Source organism: Stigmatopora nigra, chromosome 3, assembly GCF_051989575.1.
Source record: "Stigmatopora nigra isolate UIUO_SnigA chromosome 3, RoL_Snig_1.1, whole genome shotgun sequence".
NCBI lineage: Eukaryota > Metazoa > Chordata > Actinopteri > Syngnathiformes > Syngnathidae > Stigmatopora > Stigmatopora nigra.
The window spans coordinates 14,547,731-14,562,440 of NC_135510.1; the positions used below are offsets into that span (position 1 = coordinate 14,547,731).

At 38.7% G+C, this 14,710-nt stretch overlaps 1 protein-coding gene across 1 annotated transcript in view; it reads right to left on the bottom strand.

The window, feature by feature from the left end:
* Positions 1–14,710, bottom strand: part of adamts7 (a disintegrin-like and metallopeptidase (reprolysin type) with thrombospondin type 1 motif, 7) — a 39,451-nt gene that overhangs the window by 7,060 nt on the left and 17,681 nt on the right. Inside the window, 13 exon segments of the mRNA XM_077712904.1 lie at positions 261–407; positions 1,892–2,065; positions 2,565–2,717; positions 2,792–4,378; positions 5,518–5,731; positions 6,321–6,447; positions 8,261–8,402; positions 9,290–9,534; positions 10,156–10,276; positions 11,011–11,144; positions 11,250–11,419; positions 12,499–12,644; positions 13,997–14,089. Coding sequence (XP_077569030.1) covers positions 261–407; positions 1,892–2,065; positions 2,565–2,717; positions 2,792–4,378; positions 5,518–5,731; positions 6,321–6,447; positions 8,261–8,402; positions 9,290–9,534; positions 10,156–10,276; positions 11,011–11,144; positions 11,250–11,419; positions 12,499–12,644; positions 13,997–14,089 — 3,453 coding nt within the window.

A 14,710-nucleotide genomic window follows, 5' to 3' on the forward strand; every position in this document is an offset into this window, starting at 1 on the left:
CGCCTCACAATGAATGAATATGAAAGATGCAGCTACATGATTAGAAAATTTCTACAAAAACTGTTTTGCCACTGTTTACTCTTTGCCAAATGATCGGTTTTCAATTATGTTTTTATTAACTGTTTCTATTTAATGTTTCAAGATGGCTTTTCATAGTATTTCTTCCATACAAAACCTAATGACATTGTGAGTAGTATATTGGGCAGGCCAGATGGTCATTATTGCTAAGTGTGTCTGATGTGCATTTCTCACGAGTCTACCTGTTCCCAAGATCCAGTGAGCCACTGAGCACAAGGCTGAGTATTGCAGGGCCGGATATTGGTGGGCCGAAGGTCGGTGTCGCAAAGGTCCTCCTCTGGGCAGGTGACAAATCGTTGCTGTCCTCCACCTCCACACACCTCTGAACACTTATCACAACGAACACGTGACAATAAGGTGTTTGATTTGTGTCCATGTGCTTAATGAGAAATGGCACGTATGTAATATCAAATGTCGTCAACAAAATCTGTTTTGTGGACAAAAGTGTGTTTTAGAAATTCACAACTACAGTAATCCCTTGGATATCACGGTTAATGTAGACCAGAAATGGCCACAATAATCGCTTCGGGGCAAAGTTCTCGTAGCAAGAGTGGCTTCCACTTATGAGTTTCACCGTGGATTTTCAGATTTTTATGAACTTAAAAATGATAATAATTAATAGCAGAAAAAAGCGCAATAACGGAAGTCGCGATAATCAAGGGAAGAATGTATATATTTTGTGCAATACGCAATTTTCTGCCATTTTTGCTCACATACAACTCGGCTTTCCCCACCAGGCAAAACTCACTTCAAATCGCGCTTGGGAATTTATTCCATTTTAATGGCTGCAGCGTTGCCCGTTTGGCCGCTAAAAATGAGTGTGAGCGCGAATGGTTATCTGCCTCCTATGATCGGCTAGTCACCGATTGAGAGTGTCCTCTGCCTGGTGCCCGAAGTCAGCTGGGATAGGCTCCAGCACCCTCTGCAACCCTTGTGATGATAAGCAGTACAGAAAATGAATGCATGCTCGCCACTATTCTTAACCAACCAGGAGCCGAGATGCTGAGCAAATTCAGATTGAGCGATTACCCCCAGTCCTAAAATCAGGGTGTGAAGAAGTGAGTAAGTAACTCCCCCTAATTATAGTAAAAAAATAGTCCCAGATAAATGGAAATGCTTTTTCCTATTGTGATTGGTGCAACAGTTGCAATAGAAGGCAACTACTTAGAGCTCATATCTTCACCATATATTTGTTATATATGGGGAAGCAGAGTTGGAGTGCGTAAGTGAGATAAGCGCAGAAAATGACATTTTACACAGAATAAAATTGTAAATTTCTACCAAAAACAAAAGCGATAAGATCTGTTCAGTCAAAACGTACCTGTGAGCACTTTTGTCCTCACTGATTCATATTACATACGACATAGTATTTCTCATTTCACACAAGTTTGATAAATCTAATGCCATTTGATAACACGCCATGCAAGTAGATAGACACGATACAAGGCGAAAGGTAACAAGCTGCACCAATGAAAGAGTTTCTATTAGAATCTTTTCTATAAGGTTGGTGGAAAAATAAGGCCCTGCTCTTTCAGCGTACCTGGATGAAATGAGGCAAAAACTGATGATAGGCTCTATTCAGGCAGTAAAAAAGATCACAAGATGTCACAAAGACTAAAAAGTGATGTGATTGCATGTTGTCAGATACATTCGATGTTATTTAAACCCCCTTTAAGGCAGATAGAGAGGGTCGTGGAGCAGGAGCAAAGTTGAATTGAATTGAACACTTATTTTCACTATAAAAGTATAATGAGATTTAAAGAATCACTATGAAGTGCACAAACATGTACTTGGTCTGCTTTTTGTTACTCACCTGGCCCCAGGAAGAAGTGTACCAGTCGAGACATGGCTGCAGGTGACAGGGCATTTGGCTTTGCGGTCGAGAGGACATTGCCCGACAATGGAAAGGCCGTAGAGTTCTGTTATCCCTCACGTCAAAACACTGCACCTCTCGGGATTTTACACCGGCTCCACATTTCGTAGAGCACTGAAAAAAAAAACAATGAAACAAACCTTAGGGAATGCTGAAGCGATAAGGAATTGGAAAAAAAATAGAACAAAAAAAATAAGAAAAATGCTTCAGTTGAGGAATGTTACATCCAAGGATTCCAGCACCTGGTGAGGAAATTATTTTAACAGCAATTCACGCTACTGAAGCAATATCGCTGGTTCTAAGTGGATATTATATAATACTATATAGATGTCAGCCAAAGTAAAAACCAGCATACTTCACATTATTCTTAAAGTCAAAATGAGACATAAAATATCCAACTGGCAACCAGCAAGCAGGTATACCTTCAGTACTGCATGCTGAGCGACATTGTGTCTATCTGCTATAATTACTGCCCTTCTAACCTCTTAAGCAACTATTACCCCAAAAGTAAGTAACCATAATATAATTTTACCAAATCGAAAATGTCACAAATGTCAAAAATTAAAAAGATGACAGAAAAATGAATGCCATATTAAATTAAGACCCATCTCACCCTCGTCCATTCACCAACTTTCCACATGGAACAGGGTCGTAGATAACAGCGCTGGGCGGGCGTAGGCCTCTTTGTTGGGTCACAATCAGACTCTGAGCCAGTGCTGCAGGCCAAAGACCTCCAGATGGCACCCAGACCACAGCTTGTGGAACACTGGCCGGAAATACAAGAATTTATTACAGAAAACAGGTGCAAGAACAGTGTGGAATTAAATGATAAAGACTCACTGAGCTCCAGTTTCCAGTGATCCAAAAGGCAGCAACTTGAGGGGCAGCTGGTGTTTGTTCTGAAATTTTCAGAACTAATGGCCAAAGATATGAAAGTTTGGTTGGTGAGAAATGTGTGGTTATTTTTGGCGGGGTGGTAGGTTGAAGAGGGGCTGCAGCCTTCAACAATGGGGGCACATATGTTGATTCCGGATCAATCCTAATACCAGATTTCACGGGTGGAAGAATTGAAACTTGATTGTAGTCATAGTGATTGAATGAAAATGATGAAAATGAAGAAAAATCTGTAGTAGTGCTTTCAGTAGAACCTTTAGTCATCTCTTTTGATGTTGACTGATGGAAAACACCTTGGTATCCTGCCTTGTTTGTATGCCGCCAAAATGGAGTTACACCTGGCGAAGTGAGGTCACCTGGGGTATTTCGATTACCTGACATTAGCAGATCTGAAGAAAAGAGAGGAGAAGAACTCTCGGAGGGAGGTAGGGATGTTGTACTGAGGTTATTTTCTGACATTGTCGAAGCATCTTTAGAGGTTACCATGTCTGAACTGAGATGAGTCGGATGCATGTTTTCCAGTCTCAGGTCAGGTGAAAATGTAGATTCTTTACGAGTTTGAGTAAGATCGAAATCTCCTCTGTTTAGTGGAACTGTGGTGCTCACAGCCTTAGCAGCAGAGTTCAGTGGCGTAGTGTTAGTTTGATGCCACTGTTTGGCATCCTCATCTTGACTTGTAATCGTTGAAGCAGCATATAGGGAATGTACTACTGTGAATTCCTTTGTGGTACTTTCATCCTGTGTGGATATGTGGTCGGTCTCTTTATCTTGCGCCTGCTTTTTACTTTTTGCAGGCACTGCGTTAGCATGATCGTGAGGAGCTCTTGTTTGATTGTTTTCAGACCACAGGGGATCACCGTATCCATATTTTTCCGCTGCATTTTCTGGTGATTGAGTGCTGGTCAAAGGCAAAAGATAATCCTCAGCAAGTTCAATGTCAATATTTATAGAATGCTTTTTAATGGGTTGTCCTCCTGCAGGGTTTCCAACATTATGCACGTTTTCTTTGATAATAATCTGTGAATTAAAAGGTCTTGAAGAATTAAGGGAATTCTCCGTAATGGCAGTTGGCTTTCCGTCAAGCACAAGATCTTTTACTTGACTGTTCCCTGAATCGATTTCAGCACTCTCATTTGATAAGTCTTCATGAAAGTTGATGAAGTTATAGTCATAGTAAAAGTCATCGACTTTAGGAGCATTGTCTTCACTATCTATCTTATTGTGATAATGAAAGTCTTCAAAGATATTATTTAGGTTGTTTGGCTCATCCTTTTTTGATTGCAGTCTGGTGGGACTATACATTTGAGATGGTTTGGCCACAGGTAAGGAGTTAATTTCATTAATCACCTCTTCGCTTGTCCATCCACTCCCAGACCAGTCAAAGTCACCAAAATTGTCCAAAACAGGTGGACATTCCTGGATAGAACAAGTACTAAGACTGTCAGGCTTGTTTTGTAGGTCACAGTCCACCCCAGTGTTTCTGGAGCAGCTAACAGTACGTCGACGTATTCCTCCTCCACATGTAAGCGAACACTGCATGAAGAAAGCAATTACAGAAAACATCAGCTCAATCTCAATTTATGACAATTATTTTGGGTAAAGTGGAAGCGCATGGAAGTCACATAACCACTGGGAGTGATTATGCAAATATTTTTTTTGTGGAGAAAACAAGAAAACATTTCCCATGTGAATACTGGGGAGAAATTGTAATATTTTATTAGTAATATTACCATTAAAACTCAGACCAAGTTCAGAACGATGATAGACGTGCTATCTTATTTGTCAAATCTCAGTAAAATAAAATCGATAAAATTTCCTCTTTCAAAGAGCATAGAAGGGAATTGTTATTTGATCTCAAAGACATGAGCATACAGGTATTGAAAATATGGCATTTTTCTAGATGATGCTCTCACTTTCAAACCTGCTTTTCTTTGGTTTATTATCAACTGCATATCGCAAGCCATCATTGTGAAATGTTTTCCCGAATGCAATGGATTTCTTTGTTCAACCCAAGGTCGGCTCACACATGCACTTTTATTCAACAATCTATTCTGGGACTATACTGTGCTTTGAGACTAGCACCTTGCATTTCCAACAATATTTTGCTGCCAACTGTTCAATTAGCCTGCACAGTTTTTCCTTCAAATATGGAGGACACCACGTAATGGAAATTCACATGCAAAGTGAGAGTACTTCAGTAAATGAACTGTTTTATCTATAATTTGATTGAAATTTTATTGCATTGAAGCTGCGCTGCGACAATTTGCTGTCAATCGTTTGAACTGTGTTGTAATTGTAGTAACTATTTGTCTCTCAGCCAGGACTGAGGAAAAAAAGGTTAGTAATCTCAATGGGACATTTCCTCAGTAAGACAAAAAGCAAACAAACAAAAAAAACAATGACATGTGGTAGCAGTCCAGGAATCTTTCTGGAATGATTTTAGTATGTATAGTGAAAAACCGGACATGGTGAATATAAAAGACGAGTAGTTAATCCTCCTTTTTCACAAGGCTAAGCGCATTATTAATACTATAATTTTTAAAGACTCAAATCCAAAAGCAAATGATGGTTAGTAAATTAAATTCCAATTTGAAATCTTAAATGTCAAGCAGACAAAAGGACTTGTTTTGATGGCATTTTTATATTCACAGCCATATGTGAGGCCAACTTACCTTGGACCAACTGCCAGTGGTCCAATCTGATGGGCATGGGATGTCCGTGTTGCAGGACAATACAGACCCAGGCTTTGGGATGTGTTCACATTGGCTGGGCTGCAGGGCTTTCTGATCATCCACGCTGATGGGTTGTATGCACAGAACAGCCCTTTCAGCCAATCCGAGGCTGCCGCAGCTCGCCGAGCATTTCTGCCAGTCACCAACCCACCACCTGTGCTCAGAGACACAGATGTAGTAAATCTGTGATAGAAACAGTCAAATTTCACAAAACACCCGAAGAGGCTGACTCATGTATATGAAGTTCGGCAGCAAATAGTTTATTCAGGAATATGAATGCTCTAAACTAATTGCCCAATCAGTTCATACTGGGCTTTCCATATTTCAATATATATGTCAGTTGTGAGATAAATATGTATACATGACCCAAGCTCCAAATCACCCCTTTTTCATACTTTTGAAATGTGTCCTTATCGCCTTTGTCTTTTTCAAATGTTTTTGTCTTACGTTTGAGTATATTTCCAGCCGATGACCAATTAGAATTTAAAAATCATCGAACACCAAAATTGAATACTGCAGTGTTCTTATCATAAACAAATGGAATAATGAACATTACATGCGCCACTTGTTTATAATTCCTATTACAATGAAAATGTTCTTGACGGTTAAAAGTTGTTGCTTATCACATAACATAATTGAAATACAACAATAAATAAAGTCATTTGGACAACTGCAAAACTGTGCAGGTTGTTTACGGAAAGTGCCAAACTAAATAGTAGGGAATGGCTGAGAGACAAACTCACGTGGCTGGACAAGGCTCTTTGTTACACTTGTTTTGATTGTCATCTGGTCGGGTGAAAGGGTCACAAAAGGACTCATCCACTATCCCGTTAGTTCTCTCCACACAGTAAAACATAAGCCTCTTAACACCTGGAGTAACAATAAAATAAAAGGTTTTTATGCAAGCAAGCAATTACACGTAGATGCTATTGTAAGCTCATCAAAATATCATGTTAGTATAGTTTATAGTATATTTATATATATTTATAGTAATTAGCTTACCTCATATTTAGTACTTATATGGAGGCGCATCATTAAATACAATTAAATAAATACATGAATACATACATGATTAAATAATGAGAATCATTATTTTTCAGCATTTGATCAATTCAAGATGAATTACAATACTATTTCTTACATTGCCGGATTTTAGGAACTATTTGCCACTACTTCATATTGTCTCATTATAAATAAACAAATCACATTTTCAGACAATCTCTAAAGCAGTGTTTTCCCTTCCTTTGCATTGAAAAAATCTCAAGGGACACCACCATCTGAAAATCTTTTAATTTAAAACTGTCACCTATATTAACAGTAGTCATTGTCATCAACGTTTTATCAGCAGGAATCACATAAACCTCCAAAATTATTCCAAAATGTAATTTTTTACACTGACCTAATATCACCAAGAGCTGATGTTTGGGGACCCATAGCAACTTTTGGTTCCAGTGATAAAAAAATAAATAATGTCATGTTTTTAATCGCGTAATGCAAAATATTGCGCTCAAAGAGACTTTGAATCATTCCTCAGTGTTAAAAGTTTTGGGTTTAAATAATTTTTGCCCTGGCCTTGGACCTGGATAGTAGTTGGCGTGCTCTCCCCGTATTTTCTTAAATTTATACTTATAAATTCCTTCTGACAGAACAATCAAGAGCGTCACAATGATCACAATCATTATAAATATTAGATTTACTTTTTGATAATTGATCCCATTTCAGCCCTCTGTCTGACAGGCACAAATGGGACCGAGACACCTAAGCCACAACACGCTCTGAGAGCCTTAGGGAAGCTCACCGCAAACCTGAACGAGAGAGAGGCAGTAGCAAAAACCCAGAGTCTAGACAGATAGGGGGAGGAAGCAGGCCAAGGGGAGCAGAGGATAACCCGTGAACGCCCCCAGGACGAAAAGAAAGCACCTGGTATGGCACCTCCCAAGCACCTAAGAACTACTGGCCTTGAGATTAGTCGAGGAGGACGGTTAACCCGCCACCCACACACTGCTCGGGAAGGCAACTTGGACAACACTTCTAGGCATCCGCACCATTAAACAAAGATATCATTAGGAGCAACGTGGGTTTGAGTATCTTTCCCGAGCTCACGTCTCCAATTTCTACATGGTCACAGGGGTGATGGAGATAGTGGAATCCTGTGCAAAGTTAGAGTACTTTTATTATTCAGATAGATAGAATGAATGAAAATCCTGTGATTCATTAGCTTCAGTCCAAAAAAAAGTGTTTTGATGCACCCATGCTCATGCACAATATTTAGGCTAAATGAAGAACTGCTTACATGAGTTAAAATTATATTAATGCTTTCATGCGTGCTAGTTTTTTTTTCCCACACTTTGAGCTCTACCTGGGGAAAGAAGGGGGAAACGTTGCACATTTGCTGACATTAGACAGCCCACTGAGTGATGCTGTGATATACTGACCTGCTGAAATCAAGCCGATGTCACACACACACACTTGCATAACACCTAATGGACCTATCAAATGGTCTAACTTCTAACAAGATAGGAAAAGTTTATGTATAAAGTGTACAAAGTGTATAAAGTCCATGGGCTATTTTAACACAACGGTTATAAAAACGCTTAGAGACCCTTACAATAATAATATTAAAAACTTGCATAAGCGGTTTCATTTAATTGACATCTCGACAAACAAGGATATTTTCCCTTACCCGCTCCACAGGTGGCACTACATTCGGTCCATGAACCGTATTTCCAAAAGAATACTGAGGCAAGGGTATTATTTTCTTCAGAAACACTTTGACTGATTGTGTATTCATAGCGCACTCCTGGATTTGCCTCTTGAAAAAGGAGCTGAAAAAAATGAATAACAAAAACAGTGGCAAGTCATGCAAAATTAATGGAACCGATTAAGTGGAAAAAAAGCCTGCATTGTACATTTTTCAATAAATGTTTTTGAACAAGAGAACACCAACACAACAATTGATAAACACTGTGACGTTCTGTATAAATAAGTGGTTCAGTACCAAATAAATTGATGCTTGATTAGGGCCCTGAGACATTTTAAGATTGTAAAACAATATATGTAATCCAACTATATCATCAAAAACAAACTGAACAAATACACAAAGAACACAATTTATGTGTAGAGCATATTGAAAACATTCGTTGCTTATTTCATTTTCACACAGTTGTCCTCATTAAATAGGGAAATGTTATGAGGGGATAAAACACTAAAACCTGCACTTTCTTTGTCTTTTTTTTCACCCAAAAAATATTAATGACCCTTTGTGAGATTGGAACCCACATCATACAAGTCTCTAAATGCCTCTGTGGTGACAGAACTCTAGCCTTTAATCCAATGCTCCTTCATTCTCCATGTTGAGCATGCGAGATTTAAACTAACACCCTCTTTCATTTTCTCTTTTTCGGCTAGTCTGCTCCAATCTGCTTTTCACGTGCAACTATATTTACGAAAATGCATCCTAGCGACAGCACCGTTTATGATTTAATTTGACGTTGAACAATTCATCCTTCCATCTTCCATACTAGGTATCCTTGTAAGACTGGTCGCCAGAAAGGCACACAGAGACAGACATCCAGTCGAATTCACAATCATACTGCCACCGAGTGGGAATCATAGTGATAAAAAAATAATTGATGAGGAGAATTTACTTAATTGTAATTTTGAACCAAACACATCTCTATTGACAAGTATTTGATTTTATGACCAGTCCCACCTGAATCCACAGTGGCTCCAAAGTAGGCCCAGGTGAAGTTAGGTTCTCCAGTTGTCCTTTCCGTTCATATGTAAATAGAGCCCCAGCTGCTTTGTACTCGCCATTCCATTGTATAGTCCATCCGCCATTCAGATAATAATTGTCAGGACCGTCGCCTCGAAGAGCTAGAAAATTTCTAGCTTCAGCCATCTCTTCAATCTTGATGTCCCATGATCCCTCTGGGATTAGCCCAATGTCCACGTAACCTTGGTGACAACACATCTTGTCTAAATGACAATGCTTGTGGAATCACAGATTATGCATTTTGTGTGAAACAGAATTCAAAGGCTTTTGGACAGATTTCTCGATAAAGTTTCTTTGAAGGTGTTTGAACATAAAACAAAATGTTCATGAAGGTTTGTTGTAAACTATTTCTTTGTAACGATGGTTCTCACTAGCAAATGTATTATTGTACAGTAATACTATGACAAACGAGTGTCCCAATATTCGAGAAATTTGAGAAACCAGGAAAATTCAGAGCAAATTTTTGCCTTGAGGTACGAACCAAATATTAGATATGAGCATACGAGATAGTTCTATATGCGGCCGTCTGGGTGGCACATTTACCGTGGGGACATAGACGGCCTAGAAATGCATCCCCTTCACAATTGTGTTAACATACTACATTAACAATAGATGTATTTTTCAAACAGATCACATTAATGGTCGAGAGTATCTGAAAAACCATTTCATTCATTCATTTTCTTGAACCGCTGAGAGGCCGGTGCGCGAACCACTCAGCTGCCTAGCCGCGCTCAAAACTAATACTTGCTTTGTATTATTCCTTTTAGTTGTGTAATCAATTGTAATTTCTCTCGAAAACATACCAAGTCCTTCACTCTCCTTGAATGTTTTCCTCAGTGTTGCACAGGTGGAACCGTTACCAAGACACACACCGCAGCGATCCTCCATGGCATTTGACTCAATCACGTAGTCACAGCCAACATTCTGTATGACAGCAAATAACAATAACAAGCTACAACTGAGAATGTTTTTTATATCAAACTGGAGACAGAAAACTGAGTAGGTGGCTGAATGTCTGATTAAATGGCAGATTGCAAGAATGTTTGGAAGGATAACTCTTCAGGATCTTTAAAATAAAACAAAAAATTCTGCGCTACATCGATTGATCGATTACCTTGCACAAGAGCAAAAAGCTTTTGCTAAAGTTGGAATGTTTTACTGATTGCAATTTTATTATGCTTGTTAATTGAAAACATCACACTGATTTAACAATATGATGAGCAACTGTAATGATTTGAAGTTTGCAGGGTAGAATCCCTAAAGCAACTGCTAGTCTGTGACCCTTATGGTGACAAGCATAAGGAGGAAAACATGGTTGCATAAATAACAGCGTACCTAAAACTACGTAATTGGGAAATAAGAGTCTTGGACAAAAATGTCAGAAAATGCCACGAAATCTGGAGTCTACTCCATAGCCAAAGAGAGTATCAGTAACTGGCATTTTGTCCCAGATAGTCAAGTGGTTGTTATCTTGGGGAGAGGATTGGGATAACCACAGTATATTAAATGACATGAGATGAAAAATGTCAACTGCATAACAGCTGTGGCAGATTACCCTTTCCATACAACAAAAAGAAAATACTGTACAGCATTTTTCAGTTTAACTGATTAATGGATTAAATCATACTTTTCCTTTGAGATATTAGATGTAGTACTACCTTACAGATGCCATTGATGCACATATCTCTGCTTTTGTTGCCTTCAGAGCACGGAGTGCCATCAGCGACAGCGTCACGCATCTTTTCGGAGAAATGTTCATTCAATGGGCGGCAGTGGAGCTCACAAGGACTGACTGAAGCAAAACAGACACACAATGTGACTAAGTGTGACAAAACCTGGGAATCGTGGCAGGCAAAGTTCACATCTTGTCAACTTGAATAAAAATCTTTTTGCTCACCCTTGCTGATCACTGCCACCCACTTGTACAATTTGCCCTTGTATAGCGCACTGTTGAAGTGACTACACTGGATATCTCGAAAACTGGGGTCGTTGTTTGGACACGCTGTTGTGTTGCAGATACGATATCGCCGTCTTTCTCCTAGGCAGTACTTCCCTCTGTTCCTTGGACTAAAGGACATGGTTAAGTTTAACACAGCTCATTGCTTTGGCACTTGAGGAAATCGTTCAAAAGTAATACATTCATTTCTGTTTAAACTAAAATCAAATAGAAATATCAGATTCATTCAGCTTTTCTTTTTTTTTTTTATCTCGGTGCAGACAACTGATTTGAAGCTTAGAGGTTGAATGCACATTCAACACCTATTAACCTGGGGGGGAAAGAAGTAAAATGCTATGGGACCATAGACATATGAAGACTATGACATATTTTAACCATATAATCTAATGAAGACTATGACATAAAATAAATCCATAAAAATTCAGTGTTAGATTATCTTCAAGGTAACATTGCCCAATCACCACTGAGTCACTTTCTGCTGACTCACCAAGAGCTGAAACCAGTTTATTTGTGTTTAAAGAGGAATCGATAACCCAAGATAAGAAAGAACTCCTTGCATCCAATTACTCAGAATCACTTCTAAATAAAGAACCTGTTTTTGCGTAACCATACCATCTGACCCATCATGACAAAGCAAAGTTGATTGGTTATGTTAGATACCCCTACCTACACTACTTTTCTCCATATACAGTGGTACCTCGACATACGATCTCAATTCGTTCCGAGACTGAGCTCCTATGTCGAGGTTGTCGTAACTCGAGCGAACGTTTCCCATTGAAATGAACTTAAGACAAATTTTTTCGTTCCAACCCTCTGAAAAAACACCAAAAACAGGATATTGGATCCGGTGCAACAAAGACAAAGTTTGTAGTATAAAAAACAGTGGCATGGAAAATAAGTTGAAAGGACAGACCTTGGATGTAAAATCTTAAATAATAATAGTCATAATTTTAAAAATAAATTGAAAAATCCAGGTCGGTCATTACGGTATTTATATATGCATAAATGGGTAATGTTTAATATCTACACTCCATGATATCGCATTATCGTGGCCATGTCTGGTCTACATTATCCGCAATTTTCGAGGGAATACTGTACTTCTCTTTTGGATTTAATGAGGTAGTCTGTGTGATGTGCCTGATGAAATGCCTTATTAGTATGAATGTAAAAACATGGACATCGAACTTACACTGGGTTATCGCAGTCCCGCTGTGCACTCTCAATTCCAGCCCCACACGACCTTGAACAGGCGGACCACTCGCTCCACGTACCCCAGCCTCCATTGACACGCTCTGGGTAATGTCCAGCAGTGATACACTGCCCACTGAAACACCACTGGCAAAAAAAAAGAAAATGTTGAATACTGCATTCATTAACATATTGTCCTTGGCTGATGAAAGGTCAAAGTCATTAGTGCAAAATATCATATCCATTACGAATAAATTCCATCTTACAAATGAAACATTTTTGAGGATAACTGGGCTTTGCATAGGAGTAGAGATAGGTTTAGTCATTCATTCTGTTTTTAATTACTTTCCGTTCTTGAAAAATAAATTGCAAAGATCCTCGCAGGCGTGGTACAGAAGACAAATAGATGAAATTGTGAAAACCTTTGCATTTTCACATTTGGTAAAATAATATGTATCCAGGTACTACATGAATTTGAATTTTCCTGCATTTCTTCTTGCAGGTCCTAAACGGAAAAAGGACAAGGTTACAGGGTGTAGTCTAGCAATAGTTATGCTGCTTTTACTAAAAGTAAATGTACCGATATATCATGTAGTGTGTTTTTAAGGCAATGTTATTTTTTTTGTGCCAAGAATGTTTAATCAAATGGATGGTTTTCCATATGAATTCTTTATAATTGTGGCCTTGAAATTTTGTGGCAAGAATGTGAAATCACATGGACTGTTCTCATATGATTTTTTTTTAGAAATGTGGCCTTGAAATTTTGTGGCAGTTGTATTAGGGTACAACACAATCCACATATACAAAACTTTGGTGACATTGTTAGATTGGAACATCATAATACACCAAAGGAAATTCATTTTTCCAAAACATTTATGCAGACATTTTTATTTGCGTCTTCACAGGTTGCATCAAAGTTGTTTTCAGCCCGAGGTCTGTTATGACTGTTACAGTAAATGGGTATCACTAAATAGCCGTAATACATTTTAATATAAAAAAATGTAACTTGAATTCAAAAATCATTGAGTTTTTTTTGCTAATAAATAGTCACGACTGAAATATACATATATTGTCAAGATTTTAAGGGAATTGGTGAAAGTCAACCCTTTGTGATTTGGTCAAATTCATTCATCTTCCTCGAAAGGGTTGCAGGGGTTGCTGGAGCCTAACTCAGCTGACTTTGTGCGAAAGGCAGACTACACCCTACACTGGTCTCCAGTCTGCCGTAGGGCACACAGAGAGACAAACAACCCTCCGCACTCACAGTCATACCGCCAACAGCAGGCGAGTGAACTCCCACACCACGGGGTGGCCCAAATGTGGTAAAATTGAAAACATAACAGATTTTCTTATCACAGTGAAAATAACACATCCAATTTTGCTAGAAACCTAAAGTAGCCACACTTTATTGGCTTGATTGCACCATTTGAATTGCTACGGAAAACCAGATTAATTTGACATCCATGAGCTGTTGTCATGTCTGATAAACAAAAACTTACCTTATCTTGGCCACAACTGGTTCCATCCACAGCCCCGTCCAATTTGGAGTGGCATGCTGCGCCCACAGTACACCACAGTGTGCTGCACACATTCTTAAAGACAAAAATATTTGTTTCATAGTTCAAATATCCAACTCTGCGCTTGTTATTGTATCCAGGAAAGATTTATGGTCACTGTCGAAGCAGCTGAGCCAGACACTACATGACTTGCTGATGTGCCTCAAGACGCAGAAATAAGTTGTATATACTTTGGCAGTTCAGTGAGCTAGCCTCTTCTCGACTTGGATTCGCAGAAGTACAAACATTGATGTGAAATACTGGGCCTAACCCGCAAAAAAAATTAAAAAAATAAATCTTATCTTGAATTTTCTTTCATAAACAGCAAAAAGACTACTGAGGTCGCTGTAATAATTGGTTTTGTTGAACGATAACACAAAAGGTCAAATGTGTTGTTTATCGAGGAGTTTTTCTCATTCAGTGATTGATTCATTGAACTGCGGGTGCGGGTTTTCTGTTGGCAAGTCCCTGTCATTTCGCCTTGACATTCCGCAGAATGTGCGGGTGTCAAAATGCCTTTTGGCCTAGTAGATGTTCATTGATGATTGAAGTAAAATTAATTTGTCTCATAATATAAATAGCTACACAAAATTACAAATAATTTGGATGAAGACTTTATACTTTGTACGTGGGACTGCTTTTTGCATGGGGGGGTCG